The sequence below is a fragment of the Drosophila erecta genome, unplaced genomic scaffold (genome assembly GCF_003286155.1).
Source record: "Drosophila erecta strain 14021-0224.00,06,07 unplaced genomic scaffold, DereRS2 tig00000021-arrow-pilon, whole genome shotgun sequence".
Taxonomy (NCBI): Eukaryota; Metazoa; Arthropoda; class Insecta; order Diptera; family Drosophilidae; genus Drosophila; species Drosophila erecta.
In genome coordinates, this window is record NW_020825198.1 from 8887038 (window position 1) to 8906656 (window position 19619).

The following is a 19619-nucleotide window of genomic DNA, read 5'->3' on the forward strand; positions in this document are numbered from 1 at the left end:
TTGCGTTTTTGCTGAATGCCATTGTTTGATTTTTATTCATATTACACTTTCACAATAGAAAACTTATCCCTATGTCGGATACAAAATATTTCAATTAGTTGGTAGTCCTAACTAAGTTCGAGGGTTGCTCAGCCCGCAATTCCGTAAACTATATCACATGTACTTATGCAAAGAACAAAACAAATTCCTAATTACTTTCACCTATCGTTCCCTTTGCAGTTCGATATTATTTGGCCCGCCCCATGAAACCCCGTTTAATAATTATTTTCTATATCTCGATGCTCTTGGCCTGCAGACTCCTCAGGATGCCCAGTAGCTGCAGGGACTCCAGCGGCTCGAAGTCATCTGCATAGCGCACTGATGAGGGCTTCACCACATGACGCTCCCTGGGCATATCCAGCACTAATGGCAGTTGTTCGGCCATCACGGAATGGTGCGTGATCAGGGCTTTCAGGCTGGTGAACTGCTTCTTGGCTCCCTTCAGGCGGTACATCTGGTTCCGGGTGGACTGCACGGGATAGGTCTTCACCTTGTTGCTCCTCTCGAGACGCAGGACCAGTTCGAAATGCCGCGGAGTACTGCGTCGCAGGAGAAAGCTGCCAGGTGTGGCCTGCTGCAGGTGCTCCAAAGCTGCCTTTGCCGTGATCCTGGGCTGGTACCAGGGACACGCCAGCAGCTCCGGCTCCTCGTCCTCATCATCGTCGGAGTTCTGGTTGGCGCTGATGTATTTGGTGAAGAGTGGAGCGGCTCGGCGGCGTTTGCTCATGGTGTTGGGCGAATTCTCAGCTAAAAGTTGACAGCAATCGGAGATGCCTGCGTCGGAGTCCTCTTCTGCGTCCTCCTCCTCTTCGGGATTGGAGTCACTGCTCGGCTGACTGCTCTGCCAGCAGTTGAGGGACAGCAGGGACTTTTGGGGCGAGCGTTTGGGCGTGGTGGGGCTGCTGCTGGTGGTGCTACTGCCGGTGGAGCTGCAGCTGCAGTCAGCATCGCGTTCCTCCTCCTCTTCTTCCGCGTCGGCGTGGTACGAGGAGTCGAGAAGGTCCTGCTAAGAAAGAGGAGAAAAAACCAATTAAATTACCATTCAAAAGAAAGGGTTCCTAAAGTCATGCTATCACTTATGCAAACCTTTTTGGGTTAACCACAATATTAGCCCAAAATGGTTCCACATGTCAAAATGCTAATTTACATAGGTCCCACATCAAAAAAGGGATTCCTACTTTCTTAATTGCAGACTAGTTCTTAATAGATCATAAGTTTATACTATACACACCTCATCATAGTCGCTCGTGGGTTCTTCGTTCAAGATCTGCTCCTTTTGCGAGGGTTGCGCGAAGAGTTTTCGCTGCAGAAAACTCTTCATGCTGTCGTAGACCTTGTGCGTGCGACTCTGGATCGGTTCTTGTTTATCCATTTCTCCGGCGGCTGGAAATTGCAGCTTGTTGCTCCATTCTTCGCACTTCTGGAAGGACGAGTTCTTATTGTACTGACCATAGATGTCCGAATAGCCAGGACATTTGATGGCATTGCGTAGCTGTCGGGCGAGAACAAACAAGACGGATTTTTTTGTTAGTTTTGGTCAGGAAATTTGTAGAAAAAGCGTTTGGACTGTCGCTATAAATCTTATCTACATCGGGGTTTCCTATTTCACTCGAAGTACGCTCTTGTGCAACAACCACGCAGATAACACACACTGCCATCCCATTATCCTGGCTTTGTTCTGCTTTTGCCTTTGTTGGGCCAATCCCATTCTCAGTCCTATTTTCGTTCCCATTCCCTTCTCAAAACCCCATGACTGCTTTGCTAATGCTTTTGGGTCACTGCTGCTGTGATATCCTTGTAATGCGCTTGCTCTACTTGTTCATTGTTGTACAATTTGCCAGTCCGTTGTTTTCCCTGCTCGTATTTGCCTTTCATTCCGTTTATAAAATATTCATATGCAGCTCTTGCGGAGGGTTGCTAGTGGGTCCTTTTTTTCGACACCTACTTTCGCTTTAAAAATGTTAAAATAATTCTCACCTTTACGTGGGACCATTCAACACTTCAGTCGGTGTTTGTTTGTGGCAAATGGGAAACGCTTTGATTTCTAAGCAGTTAAGAGGTGGGTATTTAGACCAAATATGTATATCTCAACTCCTGGTAAATAAGCTTAATGAAAATCTGAGTTTGAAGATGGCTTAGAATGTCGATTGAATCGGAACAATGATTATGGATTTGGATGCCACCACCTCGTCTTTACTTTTCCCGTAATTCTAAGTGCAATAGCACTCTACTCCCTTCAGATTCACCCCTCGTTTTGTGCATTGTGAACCGAAAATTCATTGCACCCTTCAGCACGCACACACACTCGAAGGAAAAATGGCAAAATAATGAGCAATCGATTGAAAAGGAGAGCAGGACACAATGGAAATCCGACGACCAGGTAGAGTTCGAAGTGGGATTACGAAATTGAATTCGATTGGGAGTAGCTGGGGGCTTTATAATTCAACACATTCAATAAATTAGTGGTTTGGGAACGCAAACAAAGGAAGTGCAGACATAGAACTTCCGTTGCAGGCCATCCCCATTGATTTGCATTTCCAATATCTTGTTTGTATGTGAACAAACATGAAGAGGCCCCCCAAAAACTGTTGCTACGTCTTGGCCAGTTGACCATTAATTCCTGGCCAACGAGCCATGGCCAAAAGAGTTTTCTTTGATGTGGCCACGCAGCGCATAAATCTGTTGAAAGTTGTTTTTTTCGACTGTGGGGTAAAAGCGGCGTGAAATGCCTCAAAAGTGTACCTTTTATCGGCTTAAATCAAACACAATGGGCCAACAAGCGTTTAATGGCTACGATTCTTGCCAGCTACATGAGTTTTAATTTATGCAAGGCCAGTCCGAGTCAAGCCAAAGAAAAGGGAACAGTGCGGTAATTTCAATGATAATAGAGCCCAAAGAAAATTGGGATCGAAATAAAATCCAGCACACAGTAGTGGCTCAAAGGTGTTGGCGTGCTGGCCCTGTTCATCTTTGATGGTGTTCGTGCTAATGCAATAATCATAGGTCTATCCCCCCGACCCAATTGGTTTTATATTCCGATCCTGCCCTGCGGAAAGGTTGAGCTCTAATTGATGATGAAACAGCGCCCCGGGCCGGCTTTCCATTCCATTCTTGGCCAAAGAGCTCTTTTGTTTGGCCAGCGAGGTGTTAGCATATTTTCGTAATCAAAATGTGTTACAATAAAACTCAGGTAACCGAATCGAGGCACCTTCGACAGCTGACGGACAAGAAGGTAGGTAGAGGACCCTTGGTCTTCTCCCTTAAGGTCTTATAAAAACAGTTGTTAAATTTTCATTTATTGTGCATTTAGATAGAGGGGGTACAGAAATTAGTTGAAGTGCCCGGAGTGAGTCGATGAATTTATTGAAATGTTTCCTTTGTGCGCCACTTGAGGTCCCACCGACATATGCCTGAATTTTTGAGCTCGCTCTGGAAAATCAAGCAGCTGCTGAAGGGTCTTGAAAAACAAAAACCACCCTACCACTCGAGCAGCCCACAATTTTCCACCTTCGGAAGTGGTTTCCACTGGCAAACTGGTGGCTTTTAAATTGCAACCGCAATAACCGACTAACCGGCTACTTATCCGCTCACAAATTGGGCAATTGCCAAAGCAGCTGTGCCGCCAAAACAAAACTCCTCCCATTCAGTTGCCACCCCCTAAATACACCACCCACTCAAAAAATGTGGCACCAACTGTATCAATGAATTTTTTTAAAATTCCTTAAGACATTTTGCTATCGAAATTAGTAATATTTCATTTGACTGCGGGCCATTAGTCGTGCGTTTCGGAATATTTTGTAGTCATCTCGCTCTTAGTTCCAGCTAATTTGACAGTTTTATGCCACACCAAAAGAAACTCAAAGTGATCCCAGCACGGACACACGTGTCGGGGCTTTCAAAATGTCAGAGATACATGGACTTACGAGTAGTTTATGACATTTTTTAAAACACGTCCCGCACACATTTCTCCCCCAACTGCCACTATGAACGAAAAAATTCGGTTTTTGAGTGAGTTGGCTTTTCTTTTAGTTGGTTAAACGAGTTCGTTTTTGGGGCTCGTAAAATGATTTTCTCACTAATTTAGTTTTATATGCCAGGAAAAATGTTTATAGTTTCAGCTTTTTGGTATGTTTTGTAAATTTTTTATTACAATTAGCTTGCCTTTGGCTGGAAAATCCTTTGTTTAGACACATGTGGCGTGTGGCATTGGCTTTTTTATGGGCCTCCCTTTGTTTCATTTTCCTGTGGCATTTTTAGAGGTGTAAAAAATTGGGTCACATAAAAATTTATTGAAATGTGAATCGAATTAAGTTGTTTCTTTTCAACCGTTTGTTTTATGCGTGTTTAAAAACCGTTTTGATGGGTTTATTAAATGCAAATGAAAATTGTTGAAATTTTAATTGCGTTTTATGGGCACATCGCTTTGGGGTTTCTTCTCTGGTGCGTGGGTTGTTCAAGAGATGAATCTCAAGTTTTTTACATTTTTTGAGGAGCAGGCAATGAACCCTTGGACTTTATCACTTTGAGAGATGGTGAACAATTTAATTAGAGACTCTGACAACTTTTTCTACCACTCCAATACGTCGGCTCTTGTGTGTGGAAAGTCTAGTAACTGGGCTTGCAAATAGTTTTCCCGAGTCTAGTCGTCTAATGCACACAAATCCTTGGTGGGAAGCCATATGAAACTCAAATACGGACAACGGGCTGGTGATAACGATGATGTTGGCTAGCTTCTCGGTGCTCGGTACTCAGTACTCAGTACTGAGTACTCCGTTCTCTGTTGCGGGCTGATGGCCAGACTAAGCCAAAACCAAAAACTATTTGTAGCCAGAGGAGTTTGGGCGGGGGAACAGGGCTAGGAGCTGAAAAAGAAGAGATATTGAGGGTTGGGCAGCTCGGATACCGTTGAAAGCTTTTTTGCATATTTGCATTACATTTTCATGGCGTGGCATGTGGCGAACAAAACGAAGAGGGGCGAAAATTTATATTGAGTCGAGCGTAAAAATAACAATGCAGACAGTTGATGGTCGAGGCGGCAGACGGCATGAAAATAAGTGAAATTGTTGTTTACTCAAAGCGACGGGGCCATTCGGTAGTTGGGCAAAATATGGAGCATAAATTACATTGCATGCAAGTCGAATGCAGTCGCCGGCTATTTAATTATGCTCATCAATTTGTGCAGCCTGCAGATTGCAGTTTCCCCCAATAAATCTTGGGGCATTGTGAACAAGGCGTCTGCTTGGAAATTCCTAATTAAATGCACTTAAAAGCGGTGCAATTAATTTTCTATCCTTAGCGTACTCTCTCCAGGGTCCCCCGAAAAATCAAAGAGTCTCCATGTAAATACATGTGTAGAACACGAGCATCCCAATAAACATTAATCACTGCCCTTGAAAGGGCGGCCAGAGCCGAGTTGTTCGGGAAAAGTGCATTAAAATGCCTTAGAATTTGAATGCCTCAGCTCATTGCTGCTAATCGTCGCCAGCAGTTGATTTAATTTTAGCTGCATCTCATCGAGAATTATGAGGCCCATCACGGCATCTCTACACTCGAGGAAATCCACTTAGGCAGGGCGTTGAAGGCACCAGAGCATGGCATCATAAGCCACACGAGGAGGAAAATGCTTTCGGCCTGGTTTCCCCAGCACGAATCGCTTGAATCCATTGTCTGTTCAGGAAGGTTTATGCGGAAACTGATTTTTGAATTTTCCAAACACAAACTGTGGTATTTGCATGCCCGTATTAGTTAGGAAAGTATAACTAATGATGAATATTTTACAACAAATTATTAAACATCATTAGGCTAAAATTATAATTTGAATTTATCAAATGTCTTTCCGTATATTATTAATTGTGTGATAGATGGTGCTTTTCTGCTATTTAAATATTTTTCACATTCCCTGAGCTTTTTTAATCATATCAGATGCAGATGGGTCATGTTACTGCTCTGATAAATGTTTGTTACGCTTGAAGCAGAATATGAAATGAGTTTGAAAAAGTTTCCCTTTCATTAATTAATTAAAAAGTGCCTGCCTAATGAAATGTAATCAAATACTTATCCGTGGAATAATCTCCTCTTCATAAACCCTTGGGCAGAGTAAGCCCCTCGAGCGCAGTTCACTTTAATAAAACTGCTACAAAGTCGATTTTATCATCTCCGACTTAATTGTCTCCGATTTTAATCTAGCAATATGGTTGTAGTTCCCTCCAACCAGACAGCATATGGTCAATGGATTCCGACAGAACCGACAGTTGTGTGACAATTTTATTAGTTCTGGTCCCTCGCGATATATGAATTTGTCGGTTCTGCAGCTCGTGACCATTCCGTTTTGTATCTTTGACCCGCGATAGGCGAGATGTCTTTTATCTGTTGCGAACCGGCTAATTGAAATCGTTTGTCAGCACAGCCAGTTGGCTCTGTAAACAGAGTGTGTCTGGTAATAGATTTTGATAACGGATGCGGTGGGGCTTTCGGGGAGGTGTCGAGCGATTTATACTCGGAGATCTAAGGGATGTAAGAGGACGCATTCTTGCACTTTCAGCTTGAAGTAGTCTTTTGTGGGCCTCGAGTCTTCTTGGTAAAACAACTCCCGTTGCGGCCACACCCAGACTTCCCGTTTCAAAAGACAATCCTTTTGGGAGCCAAAACAACCAACACCTACACCTAAAATTGAATGCGAGACCGAAGAAGATGGATTTTCATAGATCAAAACAAAGAGAATCCAAAGAGACGAGATACAGAAGGCGATGGGTGTCAATTCCAGTGAAAAATGACTGGATGAAAAATGCAAAGGTCGGCATAAAAGCAGGCAGAGGCGGAGGCAAAACGCAAACTGTCATTCAGTTTAAAATTACAAACTTTTCTCTCGGCTCGCTCGTCGTGGTTCTTTTAAACAAATATTTTGATAAATGCTGCTCAGATGTCGGAGCATTGTTATAAATGCCATTGTATCTGTGTATCTGTTTATCTGTGAGTGTGTGCAGCATCTACGGATGCCAAGTCAAATAAGGAGATTAGTGAAGCAAAGTAGCTGCGGTCTGGAAGAAAAGTTGACTTTGCATTCAGGTAGCTGGAAAGGCAGTTTGTCTTAATTAAGCTATCGCTATAAGGCCTATCGCCTTTGGGACATCGCGGCTAGACGGTAAAGCCTAGTTAGCGCTTATCTCGAATCAAAAACAAATAACATATGCGCTATGTTTGCATATAGAAATGCATTTTGTCAAATCGAATCAATCACTATCTTTATGGGGCCAACATATGTTTTGATTTCAATTCCCGAATCGGGCTTCGTTGTTGTTTGCTCTACTTATCGCCAGAAATCAGGCTGCATTTACAATTTGATTTATTTGAATTCAGATTTACGCTCGGCTTAGGTCGCTTACTATCGCCGCCCCCTTCGAACGCCCTCTGTTTGCATATATACTTTGATTTAGTTTTTATGCAAATCATATTTATTTGGCCCTATGTGATTTAGTGTTCCACTGATTTACGTCGACAGTCGAGTTTATTATGCTGCGCTTTCATTGTTCTTGTTGTATTTGGTTTGGTGTGGCCGTGTTGTTGTTCGTGGTATCTGTGGCACTAAATCATTTTAATTGTTGTCGTTCGTGTTTTGAATACGGCCATGCCCCGTTTTCGCCCCTCCACTGGTCGACGTGTTGGGGAGTTCACTGTAGATAGTGCTAAGTGTGCGTGGGTTGCCCAAAGTGGTAATTTCGATGGTGTGTGGGGTGTGTGAAATGTGCATAGATTCTTATATTCTACAGAGACCAGATCAGCTTGAGTCATCAAGGGCATGGATATTTATGGAGATGTATTGGGGATACGGAAGAACTTTCTCATGAAACTTGAAGGATTTAAAAATATTTTTAATGTGGCTGCTTGTCTATGCTAAAAAGTCTATGACTCAGTTATAATTGGATGGTTTATGTAAACTGACTTAGCGTAGTTGTGTATTGGTCTGCCTTAAGCACCCAAAAAGTCTTAAAAGGAAAATGAATTCGAATTAAGCGAGTCTTTGGAACCGATGAATTAAACATCTTCAAACTAATAAAATAAAAGAATGATTTCAAAAATCCAAACTAAAACGCATAACAGTTATTCAAAGTGAGGGATCCTAAGTCTCTTACCATCTTGTTCTTCTGCTGAGTATCCTTTTTGCTAATGTTTTTGTTGATGCCATCCGTGGCGCCGAAGCGATTGTATTGGAACAGGCGACCCATTTTCCTCAGATGTTATGATTATTCCACGGTTCGTTTACACTTCGCTCTTTAAACACAAGCACAATATGCTAAAGTCGTAATTTCAAGAACTTTATGCGCCCTTCAAGAGAATTCAATAACTTAGCGCGTAAATGCAATTTGAATCGCAGTCGAAGTCCGGCGAGTGTTGAGTTTCGGTTATAGGTTCGTTTCGAAGTCGAATTCGTATTCGGAGTTCGAGTCCCGGGAGCGATACGAGCGATCGGTTCGAAGTGCGCAGAGGGAATGAAATCCACGGGGCGACTGCATCGAAAAAGTACAACGGAAAATGAGCACGAGACGCAGAGCAGAGCGTGGAAGCAGAAGAAGAAGAGGAAGAAGCGGTGTGTTGCGGTGGTCGGGCGGGGGTGAGTGTAACAGGGAGAGAGAGTGAAAGGAGAAAGAGCGGCAGAATGGGAGGGAACGAGGGCAGCAACAGCCGCTGAGATACAAATACAAATTTCATGACAGGCAAGCCGGCGTTGTTCATGCATTTACCGCTAGTTCACTCTATGCCTCTCTCATTCGGTGTGCTTGTGTGAGTTGGTTTTCTTCATTTGCCGTCCTCAAAGCACTCACACACACACACACACGAGAGCAGTGGAACACTCAAAACAGCAACAGCGCAAATAGACGTAGAAACCGGAAAGTGAGACAAGTCGACTTTGAGATACCTGGTAAAATGTAGCCTACATTGAGGCGCTTAAACAATACATCTCTTTTGCTTTTTATTGTTAATATATAAGCACATGAAGTGGCATACCAAAATGTATAGCTTGCCTTTTCGAATCCTGAAAAGTCATCTTAAAGTTTTTCAAAATAAGTTCATATTATAATTTGATATAGTTGGAAAACCTTTAGGCTCGAAAATGTCTTTCCTCTTATGCGTAATTCTTCGTATGCAGCATACCCGTCTGCGCTATCAATACTGGGTATGAAAACCACTCCAACAAAAAGCGAAATGAGAAAAATTTACTACAACCAACGGAAACTACACTGAAACAAAAAGAAGCAGCGAAAGGAAAGACGAGACAAGGCTGTTTTGGGCAGCGGGCAAAGTGAATGAAATGGAAATGGAATGAAATGCGAGTTTGAGTGACTGACGGACTGACGATGAACCTTGAGGGTAGGAAAGTCAGTCAGTCAGTCAGTCTTCCATTCATTCGGTGTGCGAGTGAGTGATTTGGTGAGCGGACGAGCGGGCCAGTGAGTGGGTCTGTCACTCCTCAACAAGTTGAGTCCCCAGTGGGTGGTTTGGGTGGTTGTTCGGTTGCTGGGGGTGGCGCCACTGCTCCATGGGGCGGAAAGTGAAGACGGAGCGGGGAACTTGGCCCGCTGGCGAGTCATTCATTTTGGCCACCAAAGAAGCAGCTGCAGAATCAGGAGCAGATTCGGATTCTGAATCAGCATCAGCATCAGGAGCGGCTGTGGCAGCAAAAAGCGACAGGAGCCCAGCAGACGTTTGACTCTTCATTTCTTTATTGACAGGAGGAGTTCTTATAGCTGTGGTCAACTTTATATCACCCGTAAGAAAAATCGTAAAATATGATATGCTGTCCTGGCATTGAAAAAGCAGATCACTTATTCAAAATGTTCATAAATCACTCCAATTGATTTCGTTTGTTTCCTATCGCATTTAAGGGATAGGATGTGGCGAGCACTACTATAATTTTGATCCCAGGCGTGTGTCCTGAATGAGTCCTTGTCTGTGGAGGTGTGCAACTGTGTGTGTCAATGAAGCGCGCTCCACATTTGGCTTCTACATTTGCCTCTGTGTCCTCTGTGCTGTTTTTACACATTGCCCTTTGCTTATTTGTTTAACGTCCTCGTAATCGTATGTAGCTGCTCTATAGCCGTATAGCCACCCATTTGGGATGCATTTTCCGCCAGCCTGGTATGGATTTTTTTACCTCTATCAGCCGCACTACATTGAAACTTTCATCGTCCTTTTCTGGTTCTTTTTGTGCACGAGCATAAAATAAACACAAAAAGTTGGCAGTCTCATTCAGCAGTCGGAACCAAAGTTCCGCCAGCCCCGCCCCCGGTTTTCCCAGCCCCTCGCCATGACTGGCCGTAATTATCATTATCCTTTTGGCTCTCTCTCGTTTTGCGCTTTTCATTTTTCCGTGTGCTGTTTATACAGGCAACTATGGCACTTTAATTGAAGTCAATTTTTTATACTTTGTGGCTGCCCTGGCAACTTTTATGCCCGCCCTCCCATTTTCCCGCAGCCATTTTCATTGAAAATAATTTTGCAACTTATTAGCACCTCCGGAAATTATGAGTTCAAGTTTTTTTGTGGCTTGTTTACTAGCTGCGCTTGGCTTGCTCCCATTTTCGCATTTTATTATTAATTGAGCTGCTCCGGTTTGGCTTCAGAGGTTTTCCCCTTTTGTTTACTTAATTAGCGCTTCGGAAGGATGAAGGATGAAACTTGCATCGGTGGCTGGAGAAGTCCTGTCGTCAAGAGTTTTGTGGCTCCTACCCAAATCAGGATGGGCTTCCAATTAATTGGAACAGTTTTCTTTTTTTTGAAGTTTGCAGAGTTTTCGGACAGCTGCATTTAATACCTGTGAGGCTACCTTAATAAATCATGCAAGTGGTAAAACTAAAATCCCTTTTTTGTGACTCGCATGGCAGCTTACTATTAATCCTATATTTGGATATTTTTACCCCTGATCACGGGAAATATTACCCGCATTGTCGACCCTCCTGAACAAATAATTTTTTATGGATATCAAAGCCGGGGCCAAAGGGAATCACAATTAGATTATAACATTAATAAGTCGCTTTAACAAATGTTCAAATTTTCCGCTCTGCACAAATCACCACCCCCTCAGCCCGGCGACCTTCCACTTAGCTAAGCTGATATTTTGGCAACAGTTGCGAAAATTGAATTCGGTTGCAGCATTTAATGAAATATCCCATTGTATGGTATCGATGAGAAAGCACTTTCGGGACTCCCAAGGAAAGAGTACGTACATAAATCAAGTGCAACCCCCTGACATTGGCAGCTGGGAAAACCGCCTTCTAACTCCTGTGTGAATTGCAGTTTCATTAGATAGAAAGCTTTTCCATCTCTGAGGTTGATTTGTCATCACAATAACATCAATTTCAAGTCGGGAATTCACACAAGAACATTTGATTTTTCCAAGTGAATGTTGTGTAAATTTTGCCAGCTGTTGCCTTTCCACAACTCGACTTTCCACCGCCACTTCACTCGGCACTTAATGTTTGTCAATTATTTGCAGTAATTTGCAATATTTCTAAATGCTTTTGCCGAGAATGGTGATCCGCCCCTTAAATTGTTTTTAATGGCCATTTGCACTTAAGCATTGACTACAATAACACCCCCTCAACGGAATGTAATGGCTTCATTATTGAGAGCAATAAATGGCCTACAAGAAAACTCTCGGTTCCCTGTTTGTTATTGTTGTTCAGGTCGTTGCGTTTTCCTGATTTAATTTATAGTCGCAGCGCGTAAAGAAAATAAAAGGAAATAAAATGATATTTATTGACAAAAGACAAGCCCAAGCTGGTTTCCCACTGAGCTGCTGGAGGTCGATGGCAAGTGTTAAAAACGTAGTTATAGATATGCGGCGAAAAACAATTTGTTTGGTGGAAAAGCCACTCAAATCGTTATTTTCAAAAAAAAAAGTATTCCGTGGGGCTTTCCCATTGAAAAAAGAACATTTGGCCTGCGGCGCCTTTGTTTCCTTTAAGATTTTCCACATTTATCTTTTATCTTTAACCCGATTCTCAAGTGACTCCAGCAATTATGTTTATAAATGATTTGTTAGGGGTGGTCTGGAATTCTGGAACTCCAAATGCGAGTGAAGTGTTTCTGGGTTCTCTGGTAATCCTTTATTTTATACAAGCCCCAGAATTATGTGTGAAAACCATTAAATCGTAGTTTAATTGTTTTCTGCTCTTGTCAAAGCCTCTGGGGCACTGGATTTTTGGATCTTGCGTTTTCCCATTTTCAGTATTCTTCAGTTTTGGTTTACGATTGCCGGCAAGTTCAACGGATTTTTAATTGCTGCGCTTTGCGTTTTGGTTGATTTTCAATGTTCTCGTTTTATTTGTTTCGGTTTTCGTTTCGTTTTTCCCCCTTTTTTCGCCCGCCCCCTTGTCATAAATCATTTTGGGTTTTCATTTTTGGGGGGTTGGGGCGAGACAGCATAGCATTTTGAATAATTTTTGTTGTTAATTTCTGTTTTGATTTAGCCTCCAAGAGGCGGTAAGCTTGCGTTATTCATTTTTTAGAGGACATTAACTTGTCTCGCCGATAATTTTGTTTGACATGGTTTTAGTGTCTGCCCCCGGGAAAACCGAGATTCCCTTAGTTAGCGCTTCCCGATCAATCAGTCATTTATCAAAGTTTCTTTCACTTTACTTTTCCCACCGGCACCGCCCAATCATATTTCTTGCGATAAAAAAGCCCGCTGGATTTTGGGAATTTCTCACACGTTTCGTTACATATCAAATATGTGGAGTTTTCCCCCAATCCACAGTGTTTGTTTTCTTTTTCCTTCTACGTAATGATTCCGATAACGCCCACATTAACGAGAACTTTTCGTTTTTCCCCGCACACGAACAATGAAAACGATTTTCCAGCAGCACAAACAATTATAGCGATGCATAAATTAAGCACAACACAATGTGAATAACTAATTTCCTGCACGGCAATTACTAAAAAGAGAATTCCACTTCAATTCCGATTCGATTCCAAGAGCAAGTCCACTACGAAGACCACGACCAAGTGCGCATTAAATGAGCATATTTGGATGCATGATACACTTAATCGCTGGAAAAATGCTGGAGGAAACCGAAACGCACCATAAAAAACGTGACAAAATGCCAGTTTGTGATAGCGAAGTGTGACCCGGTTTTTCCGAGCCGCAACGAACAAATTTATGCACAGAAATCAACCACAACCACAACGAAAGTGCTCGATAAGGTGGAACGCGACCACAGATCGTTGCGTTTTTAATGCACAGCATTTTTGATAGAGGTAGGATCGGGGTTAGGCCCTTTATTTACCTCCATACTTCAGAGCGGACAAATAAATCGTAATTGGCGTACGAGGGTTCCTTGTTTTCTATGTTTTTTATTATGTGTATGCTTGATAGGAAAGGACCGCATCGTATGGTATGGTATATGGTATCGTATCGTATCGAGTGGTTCGGCTTTTTCATGCCCATTAAAATGGTGAGCTGGAAAACTCGCAGCGTAGCGTGAAAAACTGAAAAGCAGCCCAGAGAAAATTCCGATATGGCGTTCTGCGGTTACAGACCTTTTTTCACAGCCCCTTTCCCATATTCCACTCTCCCATCTCCCGGAAGTAGTGAAGTGTTATCGCGATCAGAAAATCTCTGATAGATGCAGTGCTGCTGAAGGTGCCGTTTTCCTTTGTTTTGGGTCGTCAAGAGATATGGTAGGAGATAGGATCCCAAGAGTGCGAACAGCTGCCGAAGTTTGCTTAGGGGTTTGCCGAATTTTTGCGATTATTCCGGAACGATAGCGAAGCAAACCCGATTCGAAATGGGATGATAACGCTCAGAGGTTACAAATCATTATTCGGATGTCAAAGTAACAGAGGCGGGATGCATAGGTTTCGTATAATTAATGAAGCTTCAAACGCAGTGCACTTTGATGTGAAGATCTTGAGAACATGCCGAAGTGCCCATACGTGACTTTATATTATGCTTTATATGTAGTTATGTAGTTCTGAGGGTTTCATCATTACCTAAAATTAGTTCCAGTCCCCTAAGGGAAGCAAACTTCTCATATGTAAGCGCTTAATGACCTGCAATACCAACTAACGACTGCCTTAGTGACCCAATTTTGCTGCCCGATATGCTACCAGCTTGGAAATGTGTGGAGTGTAGTGGAGAAAACCCGCCCAAGATTAATGAACTACAAAAGATGGGAGCACAAATCATATGAAATTGGAGAGAGCCCAGTAAACCCAGAGTTATATTTCTCGAAAGGAACAAATGTGTGACAATTTCTCAAAAGGAAAAGGATGCGACTGCTCCACGCAGTAGGTGTCATGGCCAAGTGAGAATGTCACACTTGCAGCTTAGTCGTACAAAAAATATGCCCCGAGACCCGGACAACGATTTTGAATCAGACTACGGACACCTTCCCCGCCTCCTGACGGAGGCGACATTCCGGCGCGACCCTTAAAGGTGCATTTACCAGAGGAGCAATAGAGAGGTTCGGAGGTTGAGAGGTGGAGAGGTGCGCTGGTACGTGTGCGTTTGCCGCCAGGATGTGGCATAATCAAGATGAAGACATGTGCAGTCGTTAGGCTTGTTATCCTTTACTTAGCCGTCGCCTTTCCTGTGGAAATTAATGGCCCAGCCCTCGCAGCAGCTGCCAGGCCCAGACTTTTCCTTCTTCGAACATTTGAATATGAACAAGGACGTGTAATTTGATATTTTTCCCAGACCGAAAATCCCGTTCCGTTCGCAGGAAGTGCGACTTGTAATTTTCGATATGGGCGCCTCCTGTTTGTTTGGAATTAATGAAATTTAGACATAAAAATGTATTTCCACCCAGACAGGCAAACAAACTGAAGATGGTGGAAGAGATAGCACTCACTCGTTTGAAGTGACTCATGAGGGTAATCAGTGGAAATTGAGTTATCCTCGAGGACATATGGATCAAGTGGACGAGCGGACCTTTCAGGGAAATTGAATAAACTTTGACTCAGTTTTGCTAAACGATTCGGATTTGTTTGTCCAGCAGAAGGAAAAGTTTGCCCTGATTTGCAAAAGGTTCTTCGTATTCAGCACCACTAAGGGAAGAAAGTTCTTTGGTGCCTTTGTTGCAGATTTCAGTAGCGCATCCCACACACGCCTCTTGTTATCTCATCAGACTCACCTATGACCTAATCCCCGGCCAAATGTCACTTATATCCCATATCCTCTAAGCCTCCTTTGCCGAAAAAAGGGAAAATCTGATGAGTGGAAGATGCAGCCAGACAAAAGCGCGAAACGGAATCCGCTTAATGCGATTTTCAAGTGGAAAGCAATGAGAATGTCCTTGCAGCCGCCGACTACTTTTTCTCCAATTTTTCAAGGCTGCACAGCGAGTGAACAAAATCAGAGACAATGCCAAAAACTGGAACAAAGCGTTTGCAAAAAATAAAGGACCAAACAAAAAGAAGTGCCTGACTGTCTGGACTGCTTGTGAGCGCCGCTGTCAGGATGATGGGTGAGTCCTGGCCCATTGTCGTTGCGTTTTCAAGGACCAAGGACCAAGGACCTAGGCATAGACCTAGACATAGACCTAAATGAAATTTTTGGCACCGCTCTAGGGGAATTTATAGCATCGAATCAGCAGGAGCAAGGAACAAGGAAAAACGAACACCGAATACCGAACACCGAGCAGTTAATGACGTTGCAATGGAAAACAAAACGAGAAATAATGAGTTTTCCCTTTGTGCCTGTGTCGCCGTCTATCAACCGCAACATGCAACACACACAATCAGAGTCAGCAAAGTCAATTCCCGCACTACTCGGGGGCAGCTGCTCGATTGTTCTCGGTCCCGAACTACCTGTACTTCGATTACTATACGTATGTATCTACCATGTCCTTTGGCACAATGGCCAATTTAAATGCGGCTGTCAGCAGGCAGTCCTTTTTTGGCCAAAAACGACGAGTCAACAATGGGGCAAGTAAATTAAAAGAAAATACGAAAATTCGTGTTTAATTAACTGCGCTCCAATCATAATTTCCAGGCCCAGCAGTCGAGAACACCAGAGTGTCAGATACACGGGAAAACTTTTAGACAGCTGTCATAAGCAGAGTGAGACCTTCGACGAGGGACTTGTCAGTCAGTCACTCGGTTCGCATCTATATCTTCTGGATGTGCGATCCGGCAAGCGGTCCAATTAACCCCTTTAGTCGAACGCCTCGCCCCTCAGCGGGCTCAAAAGTATTTTCGTATTTTTGTATTTTTGTACTTTCGTATATCGTGTTTACTTTGGTAATTCAAATGCATCGTTTTAACCCTTTCGTGTTGATGTCTTTTAAATGCGAGCTGGTCCGGACTTCGGGCTGTGTAAATATTGTGTTTACCTCGCTGTCATTCAGTCAGCCAACGGCACCGCAGCCAAAATGAGCTAGAGATGGCAAAGTGGGGAGTCCATATCCAATACAATAGCTAAAAAATGATGTAGAATGTGTAGTGGGATTTATTACCCACTAAATAAAAACTAAATAGGGAATAGGGATCAGAATATATTCTAAGTTCTGTACATTGGCTTGCTATATAATTGAGCTAAATATCAATAGTAGTGAACATTAAGAAAACGAAGGTCCTTTCATTATTATGCAACAAATATCACGATGCCATCTCCAGAGCGATCCCCTACTTAAAATAGAGCGGGTAACAGTGTCTGGTCGACTCCTGCCCTATATCATTTGCATAAATGCAGAGCCAGAGCCGCAGCCCGCATCCATTTGCAACCCCTTGCGGCCACTCCGGCTTCTCCGGCGTCTCCTGGTTTGTTTGTTTATCCTTGCTGCCCTCCGCCTCCGCGGCGCCAGTCTCAATTACTTTATTGACCCGGTCGGAGCATCCGCATGCACATCCGCGTGCATCGGCAGAGTTTCAATTGCGAAAACTATTTCAATTGCACTGGGCCCTGATTTATGCACTCATTGTTTCTGGGCCAAGTCGAGAATAGTTGGGATTGATTGGCTTGCCATTCAACTGTCAACGGAGCGTAATCAAATTGGCTTATGTAAACAATGCAGCTGGAGGAGATACTCTCAATTGAAACCGAGATGTTGAGATGTCAAGAGAAATATGATTTACGACCCCTGTCACACACATTTTATGGATGCCAAACGGGAAAAGAATCAAGAAAAATGCATTCTAAGCTGGCAATGCAACTGCAATTGAAAAAATGTCATCGAATCAATCACTCAATACCCAGTACTCTGCTCAAGGGTTCAAATCAAAGTCCATCAATTGAGGAAGTTTTCTATAGATTCGGACCGCATTAAAATCGCATCAGATGAACAGCAAGCTGGCGTACGCATAAATCAAGTCGCACAAATACAAGGCGTAAGCAAAAATCGATATAAATTATGATTAGGTCTCTGGACTGTTCCCTCCATTATCGAGTCCGTATACCAGCAAATCATATGAAAAATTGTCATTAGGCCGACAGAGCCAGAAAAAGTTGGGAAAGCGAAAAAAAGCCGGCAGTAAGCCAAGTTAGCTGCGGCTTTTCTGTGGTTTTTCCTAACAAAAAATTACCCAGCAGCAAACTACACATACTCGTACATATGTGGGTGCCTAGAAATGGAGGGCATAAATCATATCCTGTTGCCTGCCGGCTACGCACTCGGCACAAGGACAAATGTTGATGATGACAAAGCGCCATTAAGGACACATTTACACAGCCACACGAGTCCTGGCACCTACTCTCAAAAAGCGCCAAACAAATCACATAAATCAAGCGCGACACTTCGCTATTATTTGCTGATTTTCCTCTTTATTTCCAGTTTTTCGGTTTTCGATAAAAGTTTTCCTTTTTTTATTGGGGTTCTGGGGCAAGCGTGGGATTTTATCAAGATTTAGGTGTTTAAAAAATTGACAGCTGCAATTTGAGTGGGTAGGCAAATATATATTGGCTGGCGACTTATCTAGGAAATTTGAATGGGGTTCAATGAATATTTGATTCGATAAGTTTTATTTTGATTTATAGAAAATTTAAATTGGCTACATATACAATAAAAACCTCTTTAGAAGTTTGACAAAAATACTTACGCCCTAAATCTAATATACTTTTGATTACGGTGACCATTTATCGGGAACTCTGATCGTGTGTGTCCCGCATGAAGGATCATCAAAAGGGAACCGCATTGCTGTACTGGGAAAAGCGACTGCCTGCCCACCAATTAGAAATGCTATTAGCAGCCAACGCCTTCATAAAGATATCCTGTTTGCCGATCAGGTAAATCGATACAAAGTAGAGGATGAAAAGGACTGAAGGAGTCTTTTATTCACCCACATAGAAGAAGCATATTTTTCCCGCTTCAATTAGGATTTTCATAATTTCCCAGCCTTGTGAAATTTATTGGTTTCAATTTCCGCTCCATTGCTTCAACTGCTGGCTGACCACACCCCCAGCCAGGATAATGGAGTCCTGCCGCCTCTGATGTCCTGCGGCTTAGTCTGTGGTCTGCTGTCAGCGCCGTTAATTGAAAAAGTCTTTAGCTTAAATTATTAAATTGATTTTATTCATTTTTAATGGTGGGTGTGTATACGACAGCAATGCCTTAATGGCAGCTTATGTGGCATTAGAGTTTCAACTTTTTTTAAGTTTAAAGCTTACTGCCCCAGGGGACCTGGCTGGCTTTTAGCAGCTGCTCTCGGGCTTAACTTGGCTCTAAACACTGACAGGACATATGCCACCCGGCTGAGTCATCAATCAGGTCTATTAGAAACCCACAAGCTTGACAGCACCCTGTCTGGTTCAACCCTATATGGTGGCTTTAGTTGGCAATTTCATGGCCGACAGACGACTAAGCCAAACTGACACCAGAAGCCACAGTCCCAGGATCGTAGTTATTGTTGCACTTGGAGCACTTGGAAAATCTCAAACAAGTTCTTAAAGTTGAATTGAACTTGGCAATGCGCAGTTTGTCGAATTTGCAGCCGAACTAGCTACAAAATTCTTTGCGTTCATTGAATTTTGGAATTTTTTCAAAGTGCATTCCGAGTTGTGTAATATTTTTTGCATGACAGGGTCACATTTAGGCTTCACCCTCGTCTCAGCTGAAAACTGCAAATTAAACTAAACATAAACACAATTTCCCAGCACTTAGAGGCGGAATGAAATTATGATTATGAAAGCGCCGCTGGCGAGTTTCACACCGTGGCAACTTTTCCAACCCTCTGGCCAGGCAAATGTATGAATAAAAGGAACTTTTTGCTTTCGGGTGAGACGCGTGCCGAAATGAAAACGTCATGTTTTCGAATGAAGTTTTTGAATTATGATGTTGACGCGACATGGTCTTTGGGCCATCATCTGGCAGCAGGCACAGGGCATTAAATTAATTCAAAACGTTCTCGGGACACGCGCTTTGTCTGATTGGTAAAAACGTAAAAAAAATATGAAAAAAAACATACCGTAAATTGATGAAAGCCCGATAAAAGGTGAGCTATTTGGGGGTAGGGGGATGCGCAGGATTGAATGTCCCGTGGATGGGGAGTGCCACTGAACAGTAACCAAAGTCCTTGGGGATGCCCGCGGCTTAGAGGCCACCCTTGAAGGGTTTCACTCACAGAAAAGTCGTGTTCCTACCTAATAC

General features: G+C 43.0%; 1 protein-coding gene across 3 annotated transcripts; it reads right to left on the reverse strand.

Annotated features, from left to right (window-relative positions):
* LOC6545098 lies at nucleotides 1-13064 on the reverse strand. 3 transcript variants are annotated; one of them, XM_026977095.1, is made up of 3 exons: nucleotides 12973-13064; nucleotides 1271-1531; nucleotides 1-1045 (listed from the first exon to the last, which is right to left on the reverse strand). In XM_026977095.1, the coding sequence occupies exons 2-3, from the start codon at nucleotides 1409-1411 to the stop codon at nucleotides 269-271; spliced, it is 918 nt and encodes a 305-aa protein (XP_026832896.1). In that variant the 5' UTR covers nucleotides 1412-1531; nucleotides 12973-13064; the 3' UTR covers nucleotides 1-268. The 3 variants fall into 3 exon arrangements, with proteins under 3 accessions (XP_026832896.1, XP_001972049.1, XP_015013257.1); XM_001972013.3 differs by lacking the exon at nucleotides 12973-13064 and adding an exon at nucleotides 8169-8661 and having other exon boundaries at nucleotides 1-1042; XM_015157771.2 differs by lacking the exon at nucleotides 12973-13064 and adding an exon at nucleotides 8169-8660.
* Between the last annotated feature and the right edge of the window lie 6555 nt (nucleotides 13065-19619).

Coding starts and splice junctions, on each gene's coding strand:
- LOC6545098 (XM_015157771.2), bottom strand. CDS start 8,261: ATGGGTCGCCTGTTCCAATACAATCGCTTCGGCGCCACGGATGGCATC. Junction 1,532..8,168: donor CTCAGCAGAAGAACAAGATG/GTAAGAGACTTA, acceptor CTCGCCCGACAG/CTACGCAATGCCATCAAATG. Junction 1,046..1,270: donor CCACGAGCGACTATGATGAG/GTGTGTATAGTA, acceptor CCTCTTTCTTAG/CAGGACCTTCTCGACTCCTC.